General features: G+C 41.0%; 1 protein-coding gene across 9 annotated transcripts in view; it reads left to right on the top strand.

The window, feature by feature from the left end:
• LOC124144832 (cytosolic phospholipase A2-like) overlaps positions 1 to 24,853 on the top strand; it is a 151,811-nt gene that overhangs the window by 114,635 nt on the left and 12,323 nt on the right. For 7 of the 9 annotated variants that reach the window (XM_046514432.2, XM_046514433.2, XM_046514428.2 and 4 more), the window contains 10 exons: positions 11,361 to 11,433; positions 13,051 to 13,075; positions 13,941 to 14,022; positions 14,447 to 14,593; positions 16,317 to 16,432; positions 16,977 to 17,014; positions 18,747 to 18,879; positions 19,530 to 19,666; positions 20,714 to 20,936; positions 22,060 to 22,174. In XM_046514432.2, coding sequence (XP_046370388.2) covers positions 11,414 to 11,433; positions 13,051 to 13,075; positions 13,941 to 14,022; positions 14,447 to 14,593; positions 16,317 to 16,432; positions 16,977 to 17,014; positions 18,747 to 18,879; positions 19,530 to 19,666; positions 20,714 to 20,936; positions 22,060 to 22,174 — 1,036 coding nt within the window. In that variant the 5' untranslated portion in view covers positions 11,361 to 11,413. Of the gene's footprint in view, positions 1 to 6,020; positions 6,800 to 7,825; positions 8,539 to 11,360; positions 11,434 to 13,050; positions 13,076 to 13,940; positions 14,023 to 14,446; positions 14,594 to 16,316; positions 16,433 to 16,976; positions 17,015 to 18,746; positions 18,880 to 19,529; positions 19,667 to 20,713; positions 20,937 to 22,059; positions 22,175 to 24,853 lie in introns of those variants that run through there. The other 2 variants (XM_046514431.2, XM_048388923.1) reach the window with 2 other exon arrangements.

Below are 24,853 nucleotides of genomic sequence, written 5' to 3'. Positions count from 1 at the left end.
TGTAATAGGCAATAAACTGAGTTGACACTGATTAATCGAGGATTAATTACTGAGAACATCTTGTTAATTTGAGTGAAAGGTGTTTACAACTGTACATTAATACCTTGCATCATCGATGTACCTCATTATCCTCACAATGCTACGATACGTAACCTCAGACAAGAAGCGAAAGCGTGACGACAGCCAGTCGACCGATGCAGATCAGTCGAGCGGATCTGCCAAACCCTCAAAGTCTGGACGATCATTTTGTAAGTCGTGGCTAACGACTTTCACTTGGTTGACATACAATGAGGATTTGCAGATTTTATTGTTTTCAGTAGCTAGTCGTATATTGAATCTTGATTGACCGCCATTTTGCTTTCTCGGACGATCGATATCCAATTTTTTTATGGTCAATAATTAAGTACAGATGAAAAAAGTATTCAAATAACTATTGCTATCAACGATATTTTAGTATTTGTGATTAAATTATCTGTCTTGTTTTTAAAAAAATCTTTAGTTTAAAAAAAAACTTTTCCCGTGAGGTCACGTGATAACCAAATATGGGATAATAGTCTCGATCCAAATGTTACAACGCGTACACTTGAGCAGACTCATGAATATAACTCATGAATATTAATAAGACCGTTCACTACGTTAACAGCTCGTTATTATAACAGAAACAAACGTATGTTTTCCATGTAAATCTAAAATGATATTATTTGTTATTAATTGTCAGGTGAATTAAACAATTTAAATTGAAACAATTCATAATTCATCATATTATGAATACGTAAACTTGTAATGTGTGTGAGAAGTCGTACTAAAATACGCTATTTGAAGGGGGCGTGGCCTAAATGCAAATGTCCGATTGGGATTTTTAAATTTTCCGGACCCCTGGTGCACACAATCATTGTACCATGCTGTTTACAGTTTCAGTTATGATGTAGATTTTGCATATCTTTTATACATTTTTTCACACAATTAATTTCACTTTGGATATTTGTCAATGTTCAAAATTATATCATGCGTAAATATAGGCCACAACATGTATGAACGAACCTTCGATAATCTCCTGTTTGTTTGAACATTGTTTACATGAGAATTGATAGGTTTATAGTGTCGAATACGATATTACGTAAATGTAACTGCATCATGTACGTATTTCTTGGGATGTGTAATAGTCAATAGTATAACCAATGTCCGTGAATAGCAGTTTCATTTTATTTTACAACTAAAACTTAATATATTACTTTAACAAAACAGAGTTATGCCCCCTTTTCTTTGTATGTGTGTTACTTCTCTGTTGCCTTTTGAATCAGTTTTCATCATTCACGGCATGCTATTTTTGGCATTGAATGTATGTCGTTATACATACGCATATAACTCTATTTGATAAATAGTTATGTTGTTCAGATATAAGGCAGTATTTTGTTCGCGAAAAGTTTCCGCAAAGCTTCTAAATAAAAAAAATCATCGCACAGTACTTTTATCGGTGTACGATAAAAAGTGGAGACATTTACTTTTTTCAACGCAGAATAAATTCTCGAGCAACACTCAGAAGTGTCTCGGCATCCAGAGGGTTAAACAGCGTAACGGTATGTTAGTGAGTTGGCACTATGAAAACAGCCTCATTCCCAGCTAGCACAAGCAGTACATTGCTATGAAAATGCAATCATGTTTAATGTAATGTTAAATCTCATTTCACCTCACCTCATGAACTGGATTTTATGATGAGTCATAGCTGTTAGATTGCATCCTATACAGTTATTGTATTTTTACTTTCTCAGGGATTTATCTAGACCTGCCTAGAGGCCGAAATTGAGCCCCAAGTCTCCAGCTAATGCCAACAAAGATTCCTAATTTGGAACCAAACATTTCCCAGTGCATGTTGCAATGTTCTGTATTCGATGTAATAAGCGCCCAGGGCGCTTTCAAACTTAGAAATAGGGGGCTCCTATCAGAATATAGTTTTGGTGAAAGAGTTGAAAGATCGTAAATTTCGTGGTTTATACTGACAGCCTGATGCCAAAGAAAAGTCTCTGCATGTTATACACGACAGATATATTTTACCAGAATTTAATAAATATTGCATGTAACAGACGTATTATACACGAATAAATAAGTCTTGTGTACATTGATCAATGGGAAGGGTGCTAATTGGAATTATTCACTAGCCAATATATTAGCAAATATAGCCATGGGCGCTTATTAGAGCGGGGCGCTTATTACGTCAAATATGGTATTAATATATGTGACTGATAACTAATTTATGGCTTTGTAGAATTAACCTCTATTCATTTATAACAAGACCAACAATTAGGAACATGTTTTAATGCTTTCATTTCATAGTATTGCATTAAATGCAATCTCAAAATACCTCTGAATTTAAGAATATTTGAACTAAGCAATACCATTTTTTAACAAAATAAGTGTTTTTCCCAATTTGCCTGCTTGGAGCACTTGGTTAAGAGAATCGATAAGTCTCTGCTTTCTTTCCATGATTAAAGCATAACCTTACGAATAGCTATTTAATTCAGTCATTATATTTGCAAAGTGAAAAAAGAATACAGAATTTAGGCCCTAACCAGGTAACCTTGATATTTATTCACTACGTCTTATCAGAAACTCGACATGTCCCTGGAGGAAGCTATCAACTAGAATGTTATAAAACGATTGCCACCGGAAACCAGTATAAAGTCAAGTCAAGTTGATGACCTTGTTATCCAACAACTAGAAAAATAAACTGAACTTCAAAAGAAACATCACCCAAAGTAACATTGCATGAAAAGTTGTCATTTAAATATCTGGGTTATTTTTGTGAAAGTTTCTAAAATTTAACATTACCTTGTCCGGAAAAATGAAATTTAATGATAAAAAACCAAAGCAGATGGCAATAAAACCGATCGCCCAAACGCATCACGGCAACGTCCATGCATGGTAACCTGATGCACGTGAGTTCCGTGCTAATTGAAATGCACATGCACAGCAGTGGAGAAGAGTCCTCTTCTCAGACGAGAGCCGTTACTGTATCTCAACAGCAGATGGCAGAGAGATAGTCTGGCGATGCCGTGGGGAACGTTATTCGGATGCTTGTGTTCTTGAGACTTGTGGGGTGGTCCGAGCATCATGGTGTCCTGGGAGACATCTGTCCTGGGAGAGGCAATGGTGTCACACCAGCTCGGTACATTGATCAAGTCAAGACCACACGCCATACCTCATTTGGCACGTTGCCGCAACCATGAGTTTCAGCGTGATAATTAATGCCCGTGCCCACACTGCAAGAGCAACAAGAGACTTCCTCCAGCAGAATGACATCAGAACCATGCAGTGGCCTGCCCTCAGTCCCGATTTAAATCCCATTGAGCACCTGTGGGACGAGATTCAAAGACGGCTGAATGACGTCCGACCAAGGCCGACAACTGCAGCTGAACTGCGGCAGGCGTTCTTCGGAGTTTGGGCTCAAGTGCCCATGGCCTTCATCAACCGCCACTGTCATTCCATGCATCGACATTGCACGGCAGTCATCAATGCACATGGTGGACACACAAGATACTGACTTGTGATGCCATTTTCTCAGAGACCAGCTTTGTGTTTCACTCTCAAAGTATGTTTACACTGTTTGGACACATAAGGTTTCTCATATATCTATCCATGGTGATGTTTCTTTTGTGGTTCAGTATATATGCTGAAGAAAATAATAGCCACCATCACATTTGTTTCTTGTTTGGCAGCAGAGGAAATCAGGGGAGGGTCATCCTCAAATAAAAAAAATATGACAATCTCAAGGGGAGGGAAACCTATGATCTTGGGTTCAAATCTAGGTTTGCCCCGATCATGTTTCTAGGTTTGCTAGCACCATACCCATGCTCGTGGGTTTCACCAAAGTGGTGACCTGCATCACTTTGGGCTTTCCTCCCACATTAAGCTGACCCACCGTGATATATCTGGAATACTGTTAAAAGCGGCGTTAAACCTCACTCACTCACTCACTCACTCCAGCTATATGACGGCACTCTGTAAAAAATCGAACCTGGACCAGACAATCCAGTGATTGACATGAGCATCTATCCATGCTATTGGGATACTATGACATGCATCAACCAAGTCAGCAAGCCTAACCATCCGATCCCTTTAGTCGCCTCTTGCGACAAGTATCGGTTGCTGAAGACCAATTCTAAACAGGATCTTCAAAGTTATAAAAAACCTCAGACACCCCAAGCCCCCTTGATAACTTACTGGTCCCTTACATGAATGACCCTTCCATGATTGTTTTCAGAAGTAATTTTACACTTTTATCTTTTCAATACTGTGTATGATTGAACATTTATTTGTTTTGTTTGTATTTTTATTAAAACGATTTGTTTAAAAAATTCACATCAAATCAAAACTTAGGCCAGACCCTTTAGTTTTCTAGCATACCAGATTTTTCCCTGATATCGAATAAAGATGAAAAATGATGTATTTTTCAATGGAAGGGAAGCAACTGTTCTGGAATTGTCACTTGCCATCATCAGCTTCATTGGATCACTTCGTCATCCCTCCCAATCAAATCACCTCCCTCCCTCCCTCCCTCCCTCCCTCCCTCCCTCCATTCAACCCATTTGGTCCAAAAAATCTGAAATACCAAACAAAAAATGTGCTTGCCTTACATTTAAACACCCCCAGAAATATTGCCTCTAGCCACCTTGGTTCTCAGACCAAGTAAATCTGTAATACTAGAAGTAATGTTGGTCTTGACTAAACTGATAAATTACAACAAGCCTACTTTGATGACATACTGCCTCAACAAATGTGCGTTGGATATTGGTTGGTGATTTATAACCGAGACCAGCAATGTATGCATCATGCAGGGAACTCAGAGTCTAGTTGCAAATTGCAGTAGAATCTACAGAATTAGTCCACACTGGTTTGGTAAAGACCAGAAATTCAGAAATTCAAGGTAGGTTTTTAATCTTTTGCTGCAGCATGCATTCTTCTTAAGACATGAGTTGACATGGATTTAAAATTTATTCTTTCTTTTCTTCTGCATTTGACATCGCGTTCAATGCCTGGGAATTGACAAAATGGGGACTGGCCGGCTTGGAGTCAGTAAAGTGTGGGGCATGTTATCTCAGTCAACTTGTACCACTAAAACGCCACATGTCCATACTAGTACATAAACAAGCACACACCTTCACACAGACCAACACAAAGACTGTTGCTTGTCCAACATCGGAGAACAGGGTTAGAATTAGTCCAAAACATACAGACAGTTGCTTGTCATCATAGGACCAGGGTTAGAATAGGTCCCCAACACACAGATTGTTGCTTGTCATCATAGGACCAGGGTTAGAATAGGTCCCCAACACACAGACTGTTGCTTGTCATCATAGGACCAGGGTTAGAATAGGTCCCCAACACACAGATTGTTGCTTGTCATCATAGGACCAGGGTTAGAATAGGTCCCCAACACACAGATTGTTGCTTGTCACCATAGGACCAGGGTTAGAATAGGTCCCCAACATATAGACTGTTGTTTGTCACCATAGGACCAGGGTTAGAATAGGTCCCCAACACAAAGACTGTTGTTTGTCACCATAGGACCAGGGTTAGAATAGGTCCCCTACACACAAACTGTTGTTTGTCACCATAGGACCAGGGTTAGAATAGGTCCCCTACACACAGACTGTTGCTCGCCTACCATGGGGACCAGGGTTGGAATCGGCCTCCAACACAGATACTGTAGCTCGCCTACCATGGGGACCAGGGTTGGAATCGGCCTCCAACACAGATACTGTAGCTCCCCTACCATGGGGACCAGGGTTAGAATCGGCCTCCAACACACAAACTGTAGCTCGCCTACCATGGGGACCAGGGTTAGAATCGGTCCCCTACACAGAGACTGTTGCTCGCCTACCATGGGGACCAGGGTTAGAATCCGTCCCCAACACACAGACTGTAGCTCGCCTACCATGGGGACCAGGGTTAGAATAGGTCCCCTACACACACTGTTGCTCGCCTACCATGGGGACCAGGGTTAGAGTAGGTCCCCTACACACAGACTGTAGCTTGCCTACCATGGGGGCCAGGGTTAGAATCGGTCCCCTACACACAGACTGTTGCTCGCCTACCATGGGGAACAGGGTTAGAATCGGTCCCCTACACACAGACTGTTGCTCGCCTACCATTGGGACCAGGGTTAGAATCGGTCCCCTACACACACTGTTGCTCGCCTACCATGGGGACCAGGGTTAGAATCGGTCCCCTACACACAGACTGTTGCTCGCCTACCATGTGGACCAGGGTTAGAATCGGTCCCCTACACACAGAGTGTTGCTCGCCTACCATGGGGACCAGGGTAAGAATAAACAATTGCTGGTCATCAGAGATGGTTTAGGTGTCCCCCTACCACAATGCAATTAGATGTTGCTCTTCAGATAAGTTACTGGTTTGTCTGGCCCAAGTTTATGGTGTCTGGGCCAGGTTTGGTTATTTACAGACTGACGTGATATAGCTGTGACTGCAGTTTAAGACTAGAAGCTGAAAAATCTGTCTTTATCTGTCTTGTGACAAATGCTATCTGACCATGCAGCTTGATAGGGCACTTCCCTGATTGGAAGATTATCCAATGATTTACTGAAACCCTTCCTCATAAGCGATAAACTGCATGAGAGATGTCACCACTCCCATGACACTGACTGGTAGAATATCACAAGCTTTAACACCACTTTTAACTGAGACAATAACAGCCTGCTGAACGTATAGGGTGATCACTACATATATAGGGTGATGGATGCTGAGATCTACTCCGGCCAGGATACATCTCGGCTGTGGTGTGGTGAGTATAGTTGTATAGTCATTGGTAGAATTACCCTCAGGTTGGTTAGCCATCATGAAAGTAAAGGATATTATATGAATGTTCGTGTCTTACTATGTTTATGACACAAGTTTTCTTAATTCCGGTATTTTCCTGAGCGAGAGGAAGGGAAATACCGTAATTAGGCACGAGTGTTGTAACCATAGTACGACATGAACACGAATATAATGTCCTTTTTATTACCGAAGAAGATGTCTACATACAGGGATGAATTTTAGTGTTTACCTATAAGGACAGCAAGTCGCAACAGCAGTGGAACCGCTATTTGTCAAATGACGTCAACAATCTTAGGCTATGACCTCGTTTCTAGTGTTACATCATTCGGACCTTACGTCAAAATAAGATTTGAATGACGTCAACCATATGCCGTCCAGATGACAGAAACAATACAAGGGCAGTAGGGCTGGGACATGTCCAAATTTACTACCTGGGTACCCAACCCCCTATTATCTGACCGTAACTGGATACCCACTCCAAGTCTCAAGAGTAGAGAACAAAATGTCTGATTGGTAATTGTTTTACTGCAGCCCTGGCTAATACTATTTAGATACATGTGTCAAACAATCAAATCATGTGTTCACTGATGTTGACTGAAGCTTTTTCTTTACTCAAACAATATACCAGAAATGCGAACATTCGCGACTTGTAGTGTAACCACTGAGCTATAGTGAGTTTTTGTCATTAAACAATATATCACATGACTAACCACGGGTCCGGGTAGTATTGTGGGTACCCAGGTCCTACTGAGGACCCACTCGACCCGGGTACCCGAGTTACCCGTCCCAGCCCTAAAGGGCACATTTGATTTTTATGAACCCCGATATGTTTGCCCTCGTAGGTAATAAAACATATTGCCAATGTCAACATACTTATGCACAGAAGCTAGTGAACAGGTATAAAGGTAACTATTTGCATGCCACGTTGCGATGATGACTACATAGTACTGTAGTTACACAACCCAATAAGGCCTGTCATTGTTTCTAAGTTGGGTTACAAGATGTTTGGCCTAACATTCAATGTATGAGGTCGCAAATTTACCCCAAAATTAGTCGATTAGTTCAGCTACTAATGAATGAAAAACAAACTCAAAGGTCACACGATCATAGAAGTAGGATTGCGAAATGATACCAAGCAATTGTTTTCAAATGGCGACATGTCATTGGCTCAAGGACCCATCATTCGATTTTGACTGGACAGTCAATTATTTTTTAGTATCATTTCGCAATCATACAAAAAAATATGTCCAGTCAAAATTGAATGATGAACAATTCAGCTTCATTTCTTTCCCACCTTGATTTTGATGTCTGCCAGAAAAACCTACCACAAAACACGACTATACCTTCCATAGTAACCCTTTTGAATGTAGAAACCATAGCGCTCACAAACAGGATGCATTGCATATCCACCACAATATCATGTGCAGCATTATTGTTTCGAATTAGGATTTCCTCGTTAATATTTGTTTTCGAGATACTGAAATCAAATTGTATTGTTCAGTTAAAATATGTTCCTGGTGCCTGAAGTTCACACTTGGCAAAATATCAATAACACTATATTGTGGCAATGTTTGTTTCCAAGTTATCTGAGGTTCGACACAACCGAAAAATAACTTGGCATACATCTACTGACTGACATGAAGAATGAATAAATCGAAACATATGCGACAAACAACAGGACCAAGCTTTTACTTCAGGACAACCGTAAGTCAAGGTTTGACACATCAAGGTTTGACTGTACATGAGACTAAATACTGTAAATCGTGAAATTAATGCGTCTCCAAAAGAATGCGACCACTGGACCCTAGCCAAAAATGCGACTCAATATAAATGAGACACCCCCTCCTCTCAAGCATCAGTGGATTTCTATCTAAAGATGTCCTCAGTCAGGTTTAGAATCCTCACCTTAATCCAACCTTACATTAATCCAATCACACACCAAATAGCACCGGTTATTAGCGCTGAGTAAAGTACTTCCGCGAAAACAATTCACGTGCGCTGGCTCATGTCGGCCTTCGACGCAGTCGCAAAGAACAAAGGGTGGCGTCTGTCTGGACTTGCAGGTGTGATCAGTGATGACATAAGTGAGTAGAACTCTTGTCTTGTCTATATACAAGTGCTGCGCAATAAACAGTGGTGTGGAATACATCAGCGTATATCTAAGTTGGTATTTTTGCTGTCCAAAATGTCTTATTGCTGATATAAATTGCGATGTTTAAAAATGCGAGCAAAGACCACACACATTTTTCGCATTTAATTCACGCTCCCGATCCCGATCCCGTTAGTCGCCTCTTACGACAAGCATAGTCACCTTTTACAGCAAGCATGGGTTGCTGAAGACCTGTTCTACCCCGGAACTTTATTGGTCGACTTGGCATTGAAATTGGAGAATATTATTATTTAGAAATATTCACTGACTGGGACTGAGAAAGAAATACTTGTATATAAATATACTGAACCACAAAAGAAACATCACCATATATACATATATGAGAAACCGTATTCGTCTAAACACTGTAAACATACTTTGAGACATATTAAAAAGATGAAACTTTACAAAACTGATCATCAAGGTTGAAATTAAAGTGTCAAATGTTCTTAAAGTGAAACACAACACTAGTCTCTGAGAAAATGGCATCACAAGTCAGTATCTCGTGTGTCTGCCATGTGCATTGATGACTGCTGTGCAACATCGATACATTGAATGGATGGGGCGGTTGAGCCCAAACTCCGAAGAACGCCTGCCGCAGTTCAGCTGCAGTTGTCGGCCTTGGTCAGACGTCATTCAGCCGTCTTTGAATCTCGTCCCACAGGTGCTCAATGGGATTTAAATCGGGACTGAGGTCAGGCCACTGCATGGTTCTGATGCCATTCTGCTGGAGGAAGTCTCTTGTTGCTCTCGCAGTGTGGGCACGGGCATTATGCTGAAACTAGTGGTTGCGGCAACGTGCCAAATGAGATATGGCATGTGATCTCAAGACTTGATCAATGTACCGAGCTGGTGTGACACCATTGCCTCTCCCAGGACCGATGTTCTGGAAGACCACAGGGCCGACCCTCTGTGCAAGACCAATTCCAACCCACACCATGATGCGGACCACCCCACGAGTCTCTCTCAACAACACAAGCATCCCAATAACGTTCCCCACGGCGTCGCCAGACTCTCTCTCTGCCATCTGCTGTTGAGATACAGTAACGGCTCTTGTCTGAGAAGAGGACTCTTCTCCACTGCTGGTGGCACCAACGCTGGTGCTGTGTTGCCCACTGAAGATGGTCCCGGGGATGACGTGGTGTCAGAATGGGTCCTCGGTGTGGCCTGTGACTGGAGGTGTCTGCTCGTCAATCGTCGACGCACGGTGTCTGTACTTATGTGTCACTGGTGTGTCCCTATGGTCTGTTGAGCAGTTACCACAGCAGTAACAAAGCGATCTTGAAGATGCTGTCGCACAATCTGACAATCCTGACGTCGAGTGGTGACCCTTGGTCTTCCACTAAGTGGGCGGTCATCAGTAGTGTTGGTGGTCTCATGCAATTACTGGAGCCTGTATATGGTCCTTACGTGGACTTGAAATACATTGGCTACTTGCCGGGCCGTTTGTCCAGCTTGCAATCATCCAAGGGCTTGGTGTCGCTGATTTCTTGTCAATCTTGGCATGTGGTAGCACTTCAATAACAAATTAATGTTACCCCATCTGGGTGGATTTTTATAGGGCAAGAAATGGGGGAACGTATGTGCATTTCAACTTGCACGGAACTCACGTGCATCGGGTTACCATGGCCGTTGCCGTGATGCATTTGGGCGATCGGTTTTATTGTCATCTGCTCTGTTTTTTTATCATCAAATTTCATTTTTCCCGGATAAGGTAATGTTAAATTTTAGAAACTCTGACAAAAAATTACCCAGATATTTAAATGACAACTTTTCATGCAATGTTACTTTTGGTGATGTTTCTTTTGCAGTTCAGTATATTAGCTGCTGCGATGATCAAAGGTTTCACGTTTCAATCAGAGGTGATTGACCTATCAGAATTGAATAATGTCCACATTCATGGCAGAATGCCAGAGAGCTTTCATTTCCACAGTGTCTTTATTCATCTTGTATTATCAAATGAGGGCATTATCCTGTATATTATATCACTAATCTGTTACATAAATACTTGACCCATTCACCACCATCAGGATTAGTATGACACAATGCAGTAAACAGCTGTCCATTCAAATTTCTCTCATAAGTGCGAGACATGCACTGAGGTAGACAGAGGAACTGTAGCAGTTTACGGTTTCAGGCCAAGGGTGTTTATTAAAATAAGAGTGGAGGAATTTACAACCAGAATGGAAGTTTGTGCATCTAGAATGGAGGTATGTGCATCTTGATTGGTGATATGTTCTACTAGAATGGTGATATGTTCTACTAGAATGGTGATATCTTCTACTAGAATGGTGATATGTTCTACTAGAATGGTGATGCAAGGATGTAGTGACAGTAGAATCCTGAGTTTTCTGATGTTTTTTTTCTATGATTCCAGTAACATGAAGCAGAGCAGATGACCTCAGACAGACTGTTCTCCAGAACCTCACAATGTCCTTCAAGTCCAACAGGTTTGTACACTACCAGCAGCTGCTGGGTCATTCTGGAATGTTTGGAATATTAGCAGTAGGGATGGGTTTTGGAGGTTTAAAGTGTATCACAATATTTTGCAATGCACAAGGCCATATTGTGATACGTACCGGTATCACAATATATTGTATAATTGTAAATTTTGAATTCAGAAGCAATCTGATACATTAAGGTATGAATTTAAGTTCCTAAATGGAACACTCGTCATGATGTGGCTGAAATATTGCTGATGTAACATAAAGCATTAACTGACTCACTCACCTAAATGGAACAAAACAAGATGCTGGTACAACATAATGTTTCCTCAGGCAATAAATACACAGCCATCTTGGACAGCGAAGGCATTTGGCAAGTATATAACATTAAACACATCATAAAAAACCGCTACTTGAAATCACACGATATATCAAGCATGAAAACATAATATATTGTGATACGTATCGTGGAAAAAATTAACCTCAATTTACCGTTATACTGATATACAGTACACCCTTAATTAGGAACACTTATTTCAGACTCTTAGTCCAAACAATATTGTTTAGCTTTTTACGGATTGTGTGAAAGCAAATTACTAAGGTATATTAAAATATGTCATTAAAAGAAGTTTTAAAGTTTAAAAAACAGAAAGTTGTTTGAGTTTGTGTAGTTGGAAGTAAACAATGGTATGTTTATTGGGAAGCAAAAAATGGTACATTTATTGGGGAGTAAACTGGTATGTTTGTTTTTTTAGGTTTTTTTTAGTAAACAATGGTATGTTTATTGGGGAGTAAACAATGGTATGTTGTTTCTTAGTAATCAGTGGTATGTTTATTGGGGTGGAAACAATGGTAAGTCAGGTTAAGTCAGAGGGTGTGGACTATTTACAGTAACAAGGATGTGTATTGTCTCACAGAGTTCTCTATATTATGCAGGCATAATTATTGGGCTTTGGTGACCCAGTAGTCTAAGGTGCCGCCATTTGGTGTGCAGAGTTGTCAGAAACCTACGATTGTGGATACAAATTCTGGTTCGCCCTGATTATGTTTCAAGTTTGTCAGCACAATACCCATGCTCGTGGGTTTCACCAAAGTGGTAAAGGTCTGAGACCTGCATCACTTCAGACTGTCTCCCTCAAACAAACATGTGATATAACATGAATACCGTACTGTTCAAACCGGTGTGAAGCCAAACTCGCTCAGTAACTGCTGATCAGGCTTTCTTCCCTTTATTACATCGTTATGTTGGCAGAAGCTGTACCATACATTTCACCTGGCATTATTTATAATATTATGTATATTACAGATATTTGGGGGGCCTTCTTGCAGTTGTATCGTTCCAGTTAAAAATGGTAAAAATTAATGAAGCAGATGGGAAATGAAAAATATGTTTGAACTATTTTTTTACTGTATTTCTTTGGTCATATTGATCGACAGAAATGGGAGAATTTTTTATATGTTTATCAACTAAGAGGTGTGCATTATTATATCACCGTTACAATGTCGGGATAGAGACATTTCAGTATCTTTTGCCTGAACGAGATGTTGCTAGCCACAACTCACTCACTCTCTCTTTCTTCCTTAACAGGGATGTTTAATAAATTGTTTGTTTTCTTATTCCAGGTTTGATCCCTTTAAAGTATTTGAGGTAGGTTCAGAGGTTTCAAACTATCATTGATTCACCTCTGTAATATTATAACTGACTCTTAAGTAAGTTCACTGATCTGCGTAATGTAGTGATAGTTACGTAATAACATGAGCATTGTTTGATTCACCTCTGTAATATTATAACTGACTCTTAAGTAAGTTCACTGATCTGCGTAATGTAGTGATAGTTATGTTATAACATGAGCATTGTTTGATTCACCTTCTGAGTTGACTAGTTTGGTACTGTACAATAATAATTCTTTTAGGTCTGTTTGAGGTAAACAATCAATTTGCTGTAGCCATTAATTCATTATATAGAAAATCTCACCCTTGTGTCTTTTGATATCAAATATATCAACACGAGTTGAAAAGTGGAAAAAACTCTGAGGCTTGGTGAGATTTTATTGATCATCCAGCATCATTCTTCCAACTTTTTCAGTTTGTAGACAGTAATAAGCAGTGACTTAAGTGTAAAAAGTACTGCTAACAGCTTCAGTAGCAGAGCCATTAGTGATGTCATTTGATTGTGACGTCGTGGTAACCAAAGACGTCACAATGGTTTGCAAAGCATTGTGATGCAATTTCATTGATCTCACCCAAGCGATATCTCCCGTGGGAGCCAGTTTTGGATGATATACATAATTTGTCATTGTGATAGTTTTCTATGATAATATATAGTAAAGCAAATAGTTTGTTGTAACCATTAGTATGGTATATATGTGTTTTACTGTATTTCTGTTAGTTGCTGCTTTGAAATCTGTAAAAATAATAAGAAAGAAGTGTCACGTCAGCTGTGTATTATTTGTGACAAGGTGGAAACAATCAGGGATATATCTGTGCCAATATGTACATGTCTGTGTCGACAGGTCCACCACAAGCCCTGCACCATCCTCGTCATCCAGGTGAACCAGGGATTCAACATCACCAAAGGATGGGCTAAAGATCTTGGTCAGTCACAGTTTGTTTGTTTGTTTGTTTTGTTTGACGCCACACTCAGCAATATTCCAGCTATATGATGGGGGGCTGTAAATAATCGAGTCTGGGCCAGACAATCCAGTGATTGACAGCTGAGCATCGATCCACTCAATTGGGATCTGATGACATGCATCAACCAAGTCAGGGAGCCTGACCACCCGATCCCGTTAGTCGCCTCTTAAACGCGACAAGCATAGCTGCCTTTTACAGCAAGCATAGGTTACTGAAAACCTATTCTACCCCGAGTGAGGCGTTAAACAACAAACGAACAACTCAAATTTGGAAGGGTTAAATCCTGAAATCAATGTAAGTAAGCGTAATACTGAAACCCATTGTATTTACATTGTTTGTGAAGTTATTGAAGAACCAAGTATTGAAAGTGTGTCTTCCTCTGCAGTCGACACGCCTGATCCCTATGTCGTCCTGTCAATCAAGACGTCCCCCTCGGGCTGGCAGAAGACCACGGTGAAGGACAATAACGTCAACCCAGTCTGGAATGAAACATTCACCTTCTTCCTGGACCCCTCGCTGGAGAATGAACTCGGTACGTGTCATTTGTTTGTTTGTTTGTTTAACACCATACTCAGCAGTATTCCAGCTATGTGAGGGCAGTCTGTAAATAATCAAATCTGGACCAGACAATCCAGTGATTGACATCATGGGTATCGATCTACACAAATGTAAGATGACATACATCAACGAAGTCAGCAAGCCTGACCCCCCGATCCCATTAGTCGTCTCTTACTACCGTATTTTCTTGAGTATAGTGCGCACCCATGTATAATGTGCACCCCCCTCTAGCGGGTTCAATATTTTGGAAAAAAAGAAATTTGTATATTATGCGCAGAAAAAAATTACACCATACCCCTTCATCGAAGTCCGGCAAACGAACGGGTGATGAGAAACTTCGTCAGTACAAATTTGAAATTTGAGATAAAAAATCACCAGACATGTTGATTTACCGTTTAAACTGTTTACCGTTTTTTTTGTTCAGCTAGGCATTGTTTTATATCCAGGGATTAAGATTACCTTGTGTATTTTCTCGTAAACTAAGCCGGACACAGCAATCAGCTGTACACACGTTTTCTTGGAATCTACCGGTGATTCGGTCAAGACACACCCAATGATTCAACTTTACAGTATTTTAATGCAAGGATCGGCAAAAGTTGTATCTGAAACTATTTTTTTATCAGGAATAATATATTCCAATATCTTGTTAATTTAGATGCAGCTTTTACTAAACATATTTAAAATAATAATAACCCTAAGCGAAGCAGCTGATCGCTATTGCCGGGTATTATATTATACATGGAACCAGTCTAACCAGTCACCGTCAAGGCTCCCATGCGCGTGATCGCGAGAATTACGTGTTGACATAGAATCGTCCAACAAAAACAAATATGACTTTTAACGAATCAAAGTATGGCATTTATGATATATGTATCCATTCTCTGTCAACTAAAGTTTGTTTCAAGGCATCAATAGCGGTAATCTGACCGTGGTTGCTGTTAATAACGGTGAGTTGTGCGATCTTCCGATCGCTTCACACACGATTTCGCCGAAATTAATTAAAACAATATTAAAAGGAATTTTGAATAAAATTAATGAAATAAGTTACATACATAAGTCCAGATATACAAAGAACACGTTTTATAGCCAGACAGTGTAATTGCATGAATAATTTGCGAACTTCAGTATGGATTTATTGACATGGTATTTCCGGTGTTACGTGCTCACGGTAATGTCTTCCCATGGGGGAAAAAACATCAAAACTCATTCATTCGTGTATAATGCGCACCCCCTTCTACACAGCTGTGGTTTTTTTTTAAAAAGTGTGCACTATACTCAAGAAAATACGGTATAAGCTTGGGTTGTTGAAGACCAATTCCAACCCGGATCTTCACAGGAGTACAAGCATGGGTTGTTGAAGACCAATTCTTAACAAAATCTTGACTAGGGTGTAGTAATTGTAGTAGTTGTAGTGGTACAGTCAATCTAGTTGCCTCTTGGGACAAGCATTGTTTGTTCTTAACCGGAATCCCCACTGGTGGGTGTGGAGTGAACTGGTTAAGTGAAGACTTTAGTTGTGATTATATATATTTTTGAACTATTTTGTTAAAGGAATGGCATTTTCTTTGTGATTCAGAATATATACCTGATATTAAATGGACAAAAGTAGAATAAAATTACAATTTTTACATGGTTTATTATAGGCATTATGTTTTCAAGGTGATTGGGTATATATTAATCTTGACCTTCTTATTCAGAAATCAGTTTAATGGATGCCAACTACATGGTAGACGAGCACCTGTGTACCAAGCACCTGCCTCTCAAGCCTCTCCCCCTGGACAAGACTGTCAGACACCGAATCAGGTTCAATGATGTGAGTACATAAGTTGTTGATGTGTCATGTCTGGTTCATAGGGGAAAACGGGTTGCAAAATATCAATGTCATCATTACCCTGTGGCAAGATATCCGATACTGCCATATATTTAGGATTTCATGGCAGGCAAATTTGGACAAAATACTATTTGTCACTCTAACAGTAATTGGTATTAATAGTGCTCAAGCCGTTATCTTGAGAGACTCAAATTGATAGTACCAGTAGGCCAGACTGTTTCTCTACATATGCCAGGGTAATCATGTGCAAATTATTCCATATTCCTGTGAAATGTGAAGCGGCTGTAAAACAAAGTGGTTATCACTCATAGACACTTGAAATTTAATAACAATAACCAATCAAATTAGATCACCCTTCAGTGTCATGGTAGAATTCATGTTATTCAACATCTATGTTGTGTGTCTGTGAAATCTAATGTGATGTATGCTGATCTGGCTGTCTGTCACCATGGAGGACATGTTTCTTGCACTTTATCAGCTAGTCTAAAAATGTCCGCTCGTCTCAGTGTCTCATCTTGTTCTACAGACGTCTGAAGTGGAGATCCAGATGGAGGCCAGTGTGGAGTGAGTATTCAAGGCAGCTGAAAATAGATATTTGTCTTTTTGTTCTTTTCTATTTTTCATTTTTTGAAATTGGTATTTTGGTTCCATAATGTTGTCTTCATAATGAGCTGAATACATTGAATGATGTGGGCATATTTCCAGGCAAAATAGGTCTCAGCTATTTAAGTGAGTGAAATAGGGATTCTATAACATGTGGCTGCTATGAATGATATGGGCATATTCCCTGGCAACATAGGTCATGTTCTCATGCTTGGTCTTATGGTGAGGCGAAATGAGGTTTAGCATCACATTCAAGATTATTTTACTTATAGAGTGACGTGCATGCATATGTGTGTGTATGGCTGCTTTACTAGTCCGGTTTTATAGTGCTAGCCCACTGAGATACCATGCCACAGTTTACATGGATACCCCACACAGACACAGTATACTGACTCCCATCTTCCCGAGGCAAGAGAGTATAAAAGTCCAGTTTCCACCCTTGCCAAAATAGGCTGGTATTATATGGAGTTAATTTTGGCTGGATTAACGAGTCTATGCATAGTCCAATCAAAATCATGTAACGAAATCGAAATCCGGTTCATAAACTGTCATGCAGATTTCGGTGGATTGCAGGATTTGCAAAGCATGTGCACCGCCAACTCGTTGTCGGCAGATATTTTCCAAATCTTTTCAGGTTTTTAATCAAGAAGCTCACGTGCTTTGATGCATTTCGCAATGTAAGACCCGTTTTATCACAATATAGATCTTGATTATCAATCAGATTGTCCTAAATGGGCACCATCATTTTGTTTGAAGCAAATGCAAGTGATATGAGAGGTGGAATCTGATTGGTCAGTAGGAGAGGCTTAGAAGGGACATAATAGTAATAGCCACTTATGGCGCTACGATCAAGTCCAGGAATTCCAGCCTAGTTCGGCAAGGGGGAAACTGGACTTTTAAAGTCAGTTTACTCTCTTGCCTCACGGGGGGCACGGGTGGCCCAGTCGTCTAAGGCACCCAATTCGCTGTGCAGAGTTGCGTCCCTTGGGCACGCCAGAAACCTATGATTGTGGGTTCGAATCCCGGTTCGCCCTGATTATGTTTCTAGGTTTGTCAGCACCATACCCGTGCTCGTGGGTTTCACCGAAGTGGTAAACGTCTGAGACCTGCATCACTTCGGGCTTTCCTCCCACATTAAGCTGACACGCCGTGATATGACTGGAATACTGTTAAAAAACTCACTCACTCACTCACTCTTGCCTCACGAAGATGACTGACTCCGTGCCAACCAGTCTTTGTTTTATGCCCTTAATGCCAAGGGCCAGGCAGGGAAACAACAAGAACCTCCTTTTAACGTTGTTTGGTATGATGCTTAGTCAGGGTGTGATGCAATCAACCACTGGTTTGGCTGATCGAGACTATTTACAGGCATGTGATATAGCAAGAATATTGATAACTGCAGTGTTATTCTCTGCTTGTTTGTTTGTTGTTTAAGCCACATTAAGCAATATGCCAGCTATATGACAGCTATCTGTCAATAATCAAGTCTGGACCAGACAATCCAGTGATTCACATCATGAGCATCCTTCTACACATTCTGATACAATGACATGCATCAACCAAGTCGGTGGGTCTGACCACCCCATTCCGTTTGTCGCTTCTTACATCAAGTATAGTCAGCTCTCAGAATGGGTTGCTGAAGACCTATTCAATCCTGTTATTCACTGACTCACTCTGACATTCCGTATTGCAGCTACGACCCCAAGTTGAACTACAGCCTGGCGCTGTGTGATGAGGAGAAACAGTTCATGGAGACAAGGAAGCGGAGGATCTTTGATTCCATGAGGGACAAACTCAAAGAGAACGGACCCCGGAATCTCAGAGAGGTAGGACTCTGATCCATATCCTGTAAAACACGGATGACTTGAGACAGGACTGTGGTACAGGACTGCTTAAATGTTTGGCTGGAACTTGACAGCTACCCACTGGCAGTAAGTTTTCGAAGGCCAACTACACAAAGATAAAAGATTATTCTTCCATGGACTTCATAGCAAATGGACCTTGGGAATTCTTTTGGTGTATGCCTTGAGAAGGTCAAAAGTCAAAGTCATGAAATAGAAAAATCTCAGACAGTTTGTGGTTACACTCCTTCAAAAAGTAATCATGCTTTTCTCATTTGGTCTGTACCTTCTCTAGGATGCCTAGAGCCGCAGCCTCTAAATAATTGAGCTTGAGGTACATGCAGCTTGAGTGGCACTGTGGATTTTGTATTAGTTGGAGGACATTATAAGGGTGTAATTTTACGTCTCCTCAGTGATAACAAACACCTATTGGACGTTGGGCCTGATAAGACGAGGGTTTTTAATGCTGCACCTCACACATGATTAGGCAACCTGTCAGTTTACAGACTGACCAACAAAGGCACAAAGCTACAAGCCAAAATAAAATATAAATATGTTTTCATTTGGTATCTGCTTTTTTTGTTGTTGGAAGGATTGAAAATGATCAATGTTCCACTTTGATATTTGTGTCCCAGGTACCAACCATAGCAGTGCTTGGTTCCGGGGGAGGTTTCCGTGCGATGTCCGCAATGTGCGGGGTGATGGGTGCTCTAGTCGACAGCCAGGTGCTTGACATGGTCTCCTACGTCGCAGGTCTCTCTGGATCAGCCTGGTGAGTAATGCATGATAACTAGCATATTACCCTTTACCTCATCCCCTGTGGAGCCATCACCTGTTAATACCACCTGTGAAGATCCGGGAAGGAATTGGCCTTCAGCAACACATGCTTAGTGTAAGAGACGACTAAAGGGATCGGGTGGTCAGGCTCACTGACTTGGTTGATGCATTTTGTTAGTTGGTTGGTTTATGCCACAGTCTGCAGTATTCCAGCTATGTGATGATGAATCATAAATAATCAATTCTGATCCAGTGATTGATATTATGAGCAACAATCCATGCTGTTGGGAGTGAGTGACTATTGTTTTACACCGCTTTTAGCAATATTCCAGCAATATCATGGCGGGGGACACCAGAAATGGGCTTCACACGTTGTACCCACGTTGGGAATCGAACCTGTGTCTTCGGCATGACGAGCGAACGCTTTAACCACTAGGCTACCCAACCAACCCCCATGCTGTTGGGGTACCATGACAAGCAATCAACCATGTCACAGACCAATCGATTCATAAAGTCACCTTTCACAGCCAGCAAAAGTTGCTGGGGACCAAAGGTTGAAGATGAAAGGAGATTTGTGTTGTGTGGTTTTAAAGAATTGCAACATGATAAAAAGAACATGATCAGAGTTGCTTTTAGTATATTAATACATGTTCTCATGATTACTGTGAAGAAACTACACTTATGGATTATTTAGCAGTAATAGTAAATTCATCCTCTATTATCCAGGGTATTATATCTCCATTCTGTTATGATAAATACCCTGGACGATTTGCAACCATGGCTTTGCTTTAAGCCTGTTACGAGTAGCATGATGCCGAAAGTAGCTGTCCAGGGAAATTACTCTTACAATATTCTTTGTGCAGTTTCAGAACATTGCAATGGAGGTTGTGATGTATTTCCCAAAGATGTTGTGGCAAAAGAGACCAGGTTGTTTCCCTTAATAAAATGGAGATATTATACACTGGATAATATAGTGAACGGTGCTGTCCTTTATATACCTGTATCTCCCTGTTAGTTTTCTACACGACATCTCTGTTGCCAGGTACATCTCCCAGCTCTACTCCCACCCTGATTGGCCAAGAAAAACACCCAATCAGATGAAAGAGGAACTAAAAGAGAATATCCAGTCGAGTCCGTTCTGGCTGCTCAACCCACAGAGTATGTACCGCTACATCCGACGCATCATGGAAAAGAGACAGCATGGACAGCCTGTGTCATTCACCGACTTCTTCGGCCATCTTGTGGGAGAGACGTTGCTCAAGGGGGTAGGTGCTGCAGTGTGCTTGATTGACAGTAGACTGCCTGAAGCATTGCAAGACTCCTGTAACATTGTGTGACACAGTAACATTATTGTGTGACTTTGGAAAGCCCCCGTTACACTTTCAAAAACTTTTGTCAAAAATTTGACCAAGTTTTTGATAGTGTAACATGCCGTCAAAAACTTTGACAAAGATTTTTACGGGATTTCGATGGAATAGAAACCGATCCTATTTCTCATCAAACTTTGATCAAAGTTTGATGATGTTGATTTAATTAAGCCAATCAGACTGCAAGGAACATTTACCCCTTTTCAACTAGAAGTGCATAGAGTCAAGTCAAAATAAGTCAACTATTTTGGACTGATGAGATGTTGGAAGAATTAATTGATTTGTTTCAACAAAGAGCAGCCATTCTCAGAACCAAATGTGCCTTTGCCTACCCCGACGCCGCCTTCTCAACATGGCAATACACAAAATACATAACAGCAAACAATTCTTCATCAGTAGCATCCACCTTGGCAAGATAATTCCCACCAAAACTTTGAAGGCCTGTCCAAAAACTTTGATGAGTATAAACAGTCCAACTTAAATTGGACCAAGAAAACTTGGTCAAAGTTTTTGATAGTGTCACGGGGGCTTGATGTTGAGTGACAAACTGTAACATTTTGTGACAAACAGTAACATTATGTGACACTGTAACATTGTTTTTGTAATGTTGAGTGACAAATAGTAACATTGTGTGACCAAATGTTTGACAAACAGTAATGTTGTGTGACTGTAATGTTGTGTGACAAACAGTAACATTGTGTGACTCTGTAATGTATGATGGATTATTTGTCTAATATTTTCTAATTGTGTAACTGTGTAACCATATGTTACTCCCTGTAAAATGTAACCCTGTAACAGTAACCCTCTTGCATTATGTAACTCCCTGTAACGTTGTGACACTCCCTAATATTGTCATTTCCTGTAACATTTGACTCCCTGTAACGTATGTAACACCTCTGAATGTAGTGTTTCACTACCTAACATTTTGTGTTTCCCTGTAACATATTTGACTCCCTGTAACATGTTTGACCCCCTGTAATGGGTGTGAGCCCCTGCAATGTGTGTGACTGTCTGTGTACAGAGACTGGACACCAGGTTAACAGACCAACAGCAGAGGCTCCAGTCTGGTGAGATCCCAATGCCTCTCTACACCTGCCTCCATGTCAAGAAGCATGTGTCGGCCATGATCTTCCACGGTAAGACTGTGAGCTAGGTCCCTGTCAATGCCTCTCTGCACCTGCCTCCATGTCAAGAAGCATGTATCGGCCATGATCTTCCACGGTAAGACTGTGAGCTAGGTCCTGTCTAGAAGCATGTGTCAGCCATGATCTTCCACGGTAAGACCAGCTAGCTCCCTGCCTCTCTACACCTGCCTCCATGTCAAGAAGCATGTGTCAGCCATGATCTTCCACGGTAAGACTGTGAGCTAGGTCCTGTCTAGAAGCATGTGTCAGCCACGATCTTCCACGGTAAGACCAGCTAGCTCCCTGCCTCTCTACACCTGCCTCCATGTCAAGAAGCATGTGTCAGCCATGATCTTCCACGGTAAGACTGTGAGCTAGGTCCTGTCTAGAAGCATGTGTCAGCCACGATCTTCCACGGTAAGACCAGCTAGCTCCCTGCCTCTCTACACCTGCCTCCATGTCCAGAAGCATGTGTCAGCCATGATCTTCCACGGTAAGACTGTGAGCTAGGTCCTGTCTAGAAGCATGTGTCAGCCACGATCTTCCACGGTAAGACCAGCTAGCTCCCTGCCTCTCTACACCTGCCTCCATGTCCAGAAGCATGTGTCAGCCATGATCTTCCACGGTAAGACTGTGAGCTAGGTCCCTGTCAATGCCTCTCTGCACCTGCCTCCATGTCAAGAAGCATGTATCGGCCATGATCTTCCACGGTAAGACTGTGAGCTAGGTCCCTGTCAAGAAGCATGTGTCGGCCATGATCTTCCACGGTAAGACTGTGAGCTAGGTCCCTGTCAAGAAGCATGTATCGGCCATGATCTTCCACGGTAAGACAACTAGCTCCATGTCGACACCTCGTGGCTCCCTACGTCTCCTGCTTCACTTGGACTTTGATTATGAGACTGAGTACTGAAGATGTTCATGATGATATTAGGCTGGTAGGCCAAGCAGAGAACTTAGTGCTTGACTGCTTGTAATTACCTGGATGGGTCGGCTTGTGTCAACAGGATCTTGTGGTCGGTCATATCTTCCGTAAGATCCCAGACTAGAATGAGTTCCTAGGTTGCCACACCCAAAGGGATCTGTTTGTCAGTGTCTAATGTTATAAGGTGATTTCCAAGTGAATTAGAAACAAGTTCAGTCCAAAAGCCCTCGAACTGCCCCCTTACATAGATACTGCCAGCATTCTTGAAACTGTTCTGCCCAGAAATGTCTTGAACGATCAAGCCTGCCATGGCCATGTATACAACCAAGGCCAGATAACTCCCATACAAAACCATCTTGAAAGCTGTACTCACTATTGGATGTTCAAATATGGCCACACTTGATGTTTTTTATCATTAGTTCAGTAATTTGCTGCTTCGGACAATTATTGCAAATATAATATTTAACAAAGGTTTCTATCGCCACTAACATTAGGCCTATCTACACATAACACTGTAATTTGGCTGAATGTGTGTCTCTCTGCATGGATCATTGCTCACATTCATGGGTTTGCCTGGCTGAGACTCAATTATTACCAGGCCACTGTGGTAGAGCTGGAATATTGCTAAATGTGGCTTACAACAACATTCACTCACTTATGAGGATTGTCTTTGACAGCTGGAGTACAAGCAGTTGTGTCAGGACATATTTTATACATGAAGTATCAAATTAACACTCAATCTTTGGACGCACAATATTTGAACGCAACAAATCAAGATCCCAATAATTTTTAAGAATAAAGTGAACTTCTCCAAGAACTTCATATTTTGTTATGTCCCTTGTCACATTAGGGGAGATAATTTTGATGCCACAATCATACTGAACCAGAGACCTTAAACCGAGTGAACATATAGATCAAGCATGTATGGACTTAACTATAGAAATAAGGCCATCTGTAGGCCTCACCTGCTTGTGTTGTATCTATGTATTAGTAGAGTGATGGATGACTAACACCTAGCGATCACAATCTGTTCATTCTAGATTCAGCCTAGTGGCAGGGTATGAAACTCCCAAAATTTTCAGCCAGACCACAGGACTGGCTAGCTGAAATACTTGCCAGCCCTGACCAAAACCTGCCTGCCCACTATAATCATTTTTCTCAGGATAATTTAATTAAAACTTTAAATCGAATTCATTGAACATGAAGTAATGCAAGAAAAGAAATAGCAAACACTTTTTAGGTCAGATTTGTATTTAATATCCTAGAATACATCATGTAAATAATGCTTATCATCGGGAAATATTTAGAATATTTTTACATATGAAATATAACCCGACCATCGGGCAGGGGTATTTGAAAATCTGGCAGCCCGAGTTGAAATCCACCCGTCTCGGACGTTCGGGCAGGCAGGTATTTCGAACACTGCTAGTGGCCTAATGGCCTCAGTTCAAATCCCTGTATTGGTATAATGTGTGAAGCCTGATTTGCCTCCCTTATTAAGCAGACACATTGTGATAAGATAGTGATTCTCTTCAAAATGGTGTTAAGCTGAAACTCACTAACTCTGAAGGTCAGTTTTGCCTGATTGAAGGTCATCTGACTAAGGGTGGGTGTGTTTTGGTAAATATACCTTCAGTTTTTAAAGGAAAAGGAAAAGTTTTTGTACATTTGTAAGTGAATGAGTGAGATAATGATTATAAAGATTGATAAAGACAAATGAAACTTCATCTAAAGACATCAATATCTTGAAAAAACATCATCGTTGGGGG

The sequence above is a fragment of the Haliotis rufescens genome, unplaced genomic scaffold (genome assembly GCF_023055435.1).
Source record: "Haliotis rufescens isolate VD_foot unplaced genomic scaffold, xgHalRufe1.0.p SCAF_8, whole genome shotgun sequence".
Classification (NCBI taxonomy): Eukaryota; Metazoa; Mollusca; class Gastropoda; order Lepetellida; family Haliotidae; genus Haliotis; species Haliotis rufescens.
This window is presented reverse-complemented; position numbering and strand designations above follow the sequence as displayed.